A 6953-nucleotide genomic window follows, 5' to 3' on the forward strand; every position below is an offset into this window, starting at 1 on the left:
GTCTCGTCTCCTTTTCTCTCGTCTCCTCTGCTCTCCTCTCCTCACCCCTCCTCTACTATCCTCTCCTCTTCTCTCCTCTCCTCCTCATCTCCCCTCTCCACCGGTCTCGTCTCCTTTTCTCTCGTCTCCTCTCCTCACCCCTCCTCTGCTCTCCGATCCTCTCCTCTCCTCTGCTCCCCTCTCCTCTCTTGCCCCAGGTCCCCTCTCCTGCGTCGGCAGGCCCTGTTGGCCAGCAGTTGTTCCCAGCTGGAGCAGCTGAGTGGGGGGGCCATGCGGTACTCCGCCAGGGCCTCCCAGGGCTCCTCCATCCCCGAGATCCGCCTGCACCCCTCCACGCCCTCCAGGCAAGACTCCTCCTCCACCACGTACAGCCAGGGCCCCCTTGCTCCTCCTCCTTTACCTCTCTCCTCCACCACCACCACCGCCGCTCCTGGGGTCCAGGCAGACCCCTCCGTGCTGGCCGACCATCACCATAGCAATCCCACCGCCCCCGGCAACATGATTCCGCTGCAGCGTCTGTGGCATACGGGAGGCCGGGGGAGGAGGGACAGTGACGGGCCCTTACAGCTGGTGAGGTCGCACAGTGAGCCTGGCCTCAGCTCATCCACTGACACAGGTATGGGTGGGAGACAGCTGTGTGTGTGTGTGTGTGTGTGTGTGTGTGTGAGTGTGAGTGTGAGTGTGAGTGTGAGTGTGTGCGTGCGTGCGTGCGTGCGTGCGTGCGTGCGTGCATGTGTGTGTGTGTGTGTGTGTGTGCGTGCGTGCGTGCGTGCGTGCGTTTGTGTGTGTGTGTGCGTGTGTGCGTGCGTGCGTGCGTGCGTGTGTGTGTGTATGTGTGTGTGTGTGCTGCTGCTTATTTGAACGCGCTATTTTGTTGTATTCTGTTGTGTCTTCAATTATTTCTCATCTGCTTGATGTCTCATCTGTATTCTCTCTGCAGGTGAACTGAGTGGCTCTATTGGCAGTAAAGGTGTGAGCGTAGAATCCCAGACATCTACAGACACAGGTGAGATATCATCGAGATATCATCATATCATCGTTTTTGCATCAGATTTTTCATGGTTTGTACTGTATGTGACATATACAATACAGTACTGCACAATGTTTTATGTGTTTTATATCACAGCTGTTTTGTGATATATCCTGTCCTTCCTCCTCCAGCCCCTGGCTCAGAAGCATGTCTTCTCCAGCGTAGCCCCGTGTCGCCCCTCCACCCCCTGCCGCGCAAGGGCAGCGTGAAGGGCCTCGCAGGGCACCCCCCCACCAAGCTGCCCCCTGGCACCCCGCTGCGCCTCCCCAAAGACTGCGCCCGCTCCCTCACCGACCTCAAGGTCTCCTTCTCACTCCTCTTCTCTCCTCATCTCCTACCAGCCTCCGCTACACATCATAACACACAATCATTATTTTGCTACTACTGTACTGTATATCACAAACCTCATTACCGGTGTGAATTATGTACGTAATAACACTTAAGACTAACAAGAACCAGGTCGTATATCAGTTGACTTGTTGATGTTGCCAGTGCTTACAAGTACTTTCTTTCACTTAATGATTGTAAACTTAACAAACAGCTATAAAATCTATTGATTTAATGAAGACTGAGCAACCACTAAATCAAATGCTGTAACTGTAAAACTGACTGTCTCTAATGAGTATGTACTGTAGAGTAGTAGACCTATTACTCTCTGCCTGTCACTTACAGGGGTTGGACAAAATAATTGAGACACCTGTCATTTTAGTGTCATTTACGTCCTCTTGCGCCCACAGTTGATCCTGTTGGATGTGGTTAATCCTTCTTGTTGGTATGCAGACATTACCTTGGATACTGTGGCTCTTGATACATCACAAAGACTTGCTGTCTCGGTCAAAGATGCAACAGTTACACACGTACCAAGAATTTCTCCTTTTTGAACTCTGACATGTCACCCATAATGTTGTGTGCATTGCACAATTTTGAGCAAAACTGTGCTCTTACCCTGCTAATTGAACCTTCTCATTTCACTCTAATGGTGCAATGTGCCATTCATGAAGATTGGCCAACAGGCTGGTCCACTTGAGCCATGAAACTTCCCACACTAAAATGACAGGTGTCTCAATTATTTTGTCCAACCCCTGTATATTACTCAAGGTGTGTCTGGGCAAATAGGTTGGCTGGCTCTTAGGCAGTCCTTTCTGAGCAAATATTGAGTGACTCACAACTTCCCTGAACCTAGATACTAAGAGTGGCTTGCTGGTCAGAAAATGCACTGGGCAATGGTGAAGTCTGGAAGAACTGTGCTTTGACAAGACATATGTTTTGAGTCCTTTGGATGTGAGCATGTATAGATGTCTATCATGTGAGTTGCGTAAATGCAAATTAAAACAATTCATAGCATAACCTTGTGAGGATGAGTTCCATATGCACACACTAAAGTAAAACTATGGCAAAAGAAGTTACTACCTCCTCCCTAAAGTGCTGTCAAAATTGGCATCACTATCCGTACTACACATTTATGACATACACGTAAGTAAGCCCTCTTAGAAACTAGACTCCGTCATAACGCTCCATACTGAATGATTTTTTGTGTTGGGTTCGGCAGGTGACACGGGTGCTGGTGGCTCGCTTCCTGCAGCGCTCCAGGAGGAACCTGGCTCCCTCTGCCGAGCATTCTGGGAGCTGTAGTCAGGGGCCAAAGAGGCGAGCAGGAACAGATGGAAACCTAGCACTTGAACAGGTGAGTGGATGTATAGACCTGGGCCTACAGTATATAAATGCCTGCGTGAAAGTGAACGTACACACTGGATCTAGAATGTTGCCGGCTGCACTGTGACCTGTGTATGCTCACCTGAAGATCAAAACACTCCCAAGATATATTTTCCCTGTACAGTTGTGTTTTGCTTGTACACAGTAGCAGGCTTCTAAAGATTTGTCATAATATTTTCTGTGTGTCTGTGTTTTTGTGCATGTGCATGTGTGCACATATTTGTATGTGTGTGTGTGTGTGTGTGTGTGTGTGCGTGTGTGTGTGTGTGTGTGTGTGTGCGTGTGTGTGTGTGTGTGTGTATGTGTATGTGGATGTATGTCTCTGTTTGTTTGTTTCTCCCTGCACACGTGTGTGTGTGTGTGTGTGTGTGTGTGTGTGTGTGTGTGTGTGTGTGTGTGTGTGTGTGTGTGTGTGTGTGTGTGTGTGTGTGTGTGTGTGTGTGTGTGTGTGTGTGTGTGTGTGTGTGTGTGTTTGTTTCTCCCTGCACACGTGTGTGTGTCTCCACCCAGGCGCTGCGGAACACCTGGGGTGGCAGCCGAGCGCAGCCGCAGTACCAGCAGCCGCAGGTCCAGCGCTACCGTCACCACCACTCCCATAGCGACAGTCGCCACGACGCCCAGCAGCGGCGCACCGAGGAGGCCGGCGGCGGCGGTGGCGGCGGCGGTGTGTGTGTAGAGGGCATCCACCTACGCAGCTGCGGAGACCTCAGCTCCTCCTCTGCCGCATCGCTACGCAGACTCCTCCCACAAACTCACGCCTCCTCTGGGGCCCTGCACTCAGAGTCTGCACTCTAGAAAAGAGGAGGGAGGGAGGGAGGGAGAGAGAGAGAGGAGGTGGAAGGAAGAAGGTGAGGGTGAGGGAAAGGGAGAGGATGGAGGGGTAGGGAGGGTGAGACAGAAAAAGGCCAAACAGAACAGATGGGAGGAGGCAGGGTTATGGACATGAAAAGGAAATAGGGGAAGAAGTGAATGTAAAGGATGGAATGAAGGGATGACAATGGAATGCGAAAAAAGCAAAGGGGTGTGGGAAGGTGCAAATGTAATATGCAGTTCTGTTGTCCACAGGCAATATTTTTGCAACACATTGTATCAAAGTGGCGGTGGGATGTGGAATATTCATAGGCTCTACACTTCCTGGTAGTAAGAAGAAGAAGAAGGAAGGAGAGGAGGTGAGAGGTGAGGGAGGGAAAGAGAAGAGAAGCAACAGGAGGATGATACATTTCTGGACAGACAGAATACGGTCTAAACCAAACCAAGATGGCAAAAAAAACAACCACTGTCAAAAAACCCGACTGAACTTCAGATGCAGTCAACAGTGTGACAGTAATATGCCTGATTCATATCAGACACTTTCGTGATGGCAAAAAGAACAAAAAAAACAACAATGTTTCCTCACTCCTCCTTGTCTCGGTCGGGCATCGTCACATATTCTGTAGGGTGTGTTTGAATCCGCACACTCTGTGCCTGGCCTCCTCCTACCCATACCACCGTCAACACCAACACCACCACCACCATCAGAACCAGACATCAGGCAGGAAGAGAGTGAGAGAATTGGGGCAAGGTACGTGTGAGATGTGCCTGTGGGGAGAGCATGTGTCGGGAGGACAGGCAAGCTCTCTGGCACTCCATAGATGTTCCAAAGATACTATTCCGCTACCCCTCTCACACTAGTGTCCATCTCTACTCATTTCATCTCATCTCGGCTCATGTGGCTCATCTCTCTCTCTCCGTCTTTCTGTCTCTGTCTCTCTTTCTCTCTCTCTGTCTCTCTTTCTCTCTCTCTGTCTCTCTTTCTCTCTACCATTCATCACTCTTACTCCAGGGCCTTGGTTTCCATTTCAGGAGCGAAAGCAGGTTTCTCGTCCAAGTCAACGTCAAAGTGTACTTCATTGTCAAAAATGTATGTAAAAGGGTTAACACAGAAAATTTAAGTTGATCATGTCTAGAGATGTACTGTAGATGCATTCACAAACACACACATGCAGACACTTTCACATTCAAGAAATTTACAATTGAACATGACCGAATCCTATCTTAATTAAATCGAAGTCATCATAGCTCCCTGTTATCACATGTGCACAGGCATGAACATACAGTACATGTTCACATGCACATTCACGCACACGCACACACACACACACACACACACACACACACACACACACACACACACACACACACACACACACACACACACACACAACACATGCACACACACAAAATTTGAATATTGTACCCCATCATTAAAAGTAGAGAGAGAGAGTAGAGGAATATTTATTAATCCCGAAGCAAATTACTGTTAATTAAGAACAAAAGACAACACAGTCCAAATGCTATAAGAAATGATGGTCTGTAAGGTTGGTGTTTCAGTAGTCTAATATATGCCGTCCTGGAGTCCACCCTGCCCAACTCTCCAGTCCAGTTAGAGCCGTCACATCCCAACTGCCATGCATACATCAGCCATGCCCCCATCTCTACACTATTGCTTTTCACAGCTGCCGCATCAGTTTTCCAACTTAATGGCACAATAACATCCCATGATGTTAAAATGTACCTAAACTACAATATCGACCAAACAGGAAATGCAATTGCTTTGTGCTGAAAGCTTGGTCCCATGGAACCAGCTTCAACCATTTTGTGCATTAGCCAGCCTTGCTATCCATCAATCAGACCCTGTTTGAAGCCATCACAGCAGAATAACAGAAAATGAATTCATAGCATACTTCATCCATGGCCCTCAGAAATCAACAACCCATCAAAACACATCTCTCATCTAACGGAGGCGATTTTAAATACCTATGTTTACTTTCTACAAAATGCATGCCTTTTTATGAACCAAAATGAGAGAGAGAGAAGAAAACAATGAGCAAAATGTATCCAGTGGTAGAGAAGTGAGCTTTTGGTCGTCCATATGTTTATATGCACCTGAGCCCCACCCAGCTCCAGCTATACTTACTTATTCTCCCTCTGAATGAGGCTGCATGTTTGGCCAAAGCCTATCGGACCCTGTCTCCCTGTCCTTCCCCTCTCCTTCATCTCCACCTGAGGTTTATATAAGGAGACATAATATTGTACAGAACCATTATTTCCTTGTCAGCCAGAAAGCCAGTTTCGCAGGGGCAGTGCGATTCTATCCACAGGCTGAAAAGATGGGATCGTGTCTAAAGTCTGTCCGTGTTTTGTGTGCCGTGATTTTCCATTTTAGGGAAAAATGACTGTACTGTAGACTCGCTGTAATGAGCCGATCTCATTTGGTGTCTCTTGTGACAGACAAAGCTTGTGATTGTCTTGATGGCTACTGCAAACAGCGAAATTGAATTTACCACCATTGCACCATTAAGTTCTGATTCATGTGTAGAGTCCTCCTCTGCTCTGCTCATGCACGGTACTCTGATGGGGAAGTCCTGCAAGAGCAGACTGGTCCATACAGACCACTGATTGTATATTAGTTCTAACATAAGAATAAATTGAATTGTATTGAATGGATGTATATTCATTCTAAAATACAATCAATGGTTCAGACTAATGTCCTCATAGTGAATGCTTCTCGATCAAATCAAATTAAAGCAAATCCTACACAGTTGACCATGTGATGAATTGATAATGTGGACGTTAAACATAAGGTTTGGAATATGATATGATTTCAAATTATTATATAATTAATTATAATAAAAGTAAGAAAGGAAGCATCAAATTGAGAAAGAATACTGTACAACAATATTGTGCCCCTGATTATATAAAAGAGCAGTTGTCTGATTGCAGGTTCCCCTTACCCATTTTAAAATTCTAAAATCTTGAATCTTGAAAATGAATAATCTGTGAGGAACCAGACATGGTGCCCTCCCACCTTATGTGACCATTTAATCAAATAGGAGAGATCAGCTGATGCTCAGATAAAAATACTGAAATGGGTAAAGGCAACATTTTGGGCATCCTTTTTTTCATCTTTTGAAAGTCTTTTAATGGATAATATTGATGGTGCGGTATGACTTCATTTGCCAGCATTTACTTTTATAATATTATTATCAGTAATATTATCAGCTACTTTCACTCCCGTCTGAATTTGCTTCTGTATTTGTGTAAAACTCTGAAGTTTTGTGTGCTGAAGGTACTGGATCATCCTTTTTTATTTTCTTTATATGGAAACCATGGACACATCACTTCTGAATTTGTATTGTTTAGTATTCACTGAAGTGTAAGGAACATGACA

At 46.4% G+C, this 6953-nt stretch overlaps 1 protein-coding gene across 1 annotated transcript in view; it reads left to right on the forward strand.

Annotated features, from left to right (window-relative positions):
• fam189b (family with sequence similarity 189 member B) overlaps positions 1-3538 on the forward strand; it is a 19646-nt gene extending 16108 nt beyond the window's left edge. Inside the window, exons 10-15 of the mRNA XM_063198267.1 lie at positions 198-370; positions 446-616; positions 941-1006; positions 1162-1331; positions 2580-2714; positions 3254-3538. Coding sequence (XP_063054337.1) covers positions 198-370; positions 446-616; positions 941-1006; positions 1162-1331; positions 2580-2714; positions 3254-3538 — 1000 coding nt within the window. The remainder of the gene's footprint in view (positions 1-197; positions 371-445; positions 617-940; positions 1007-1161; positions 1332-2579; positions 2715-3253) is intronic.
• Positions 3539-6953: the final 3415 nt, after the last annotated feature.

This window comes from Engraulis encrasicolus, chromosome 5 (genome assembly GCF_034702125.1).
Source record: "Engraulis encrasicolus isolate BLACKSEA-1 chromosome 5, IST_EnEncr_1.0, whole genome shotgun sequence".
Classification (NCBI taxonomy): domain Eukaryota; kingdom Metazoa; phylum Chordata; class Actinopteri; order Clupeiformes; family Engraulidae; genus Engraulis; species Engraulis encrasicolus.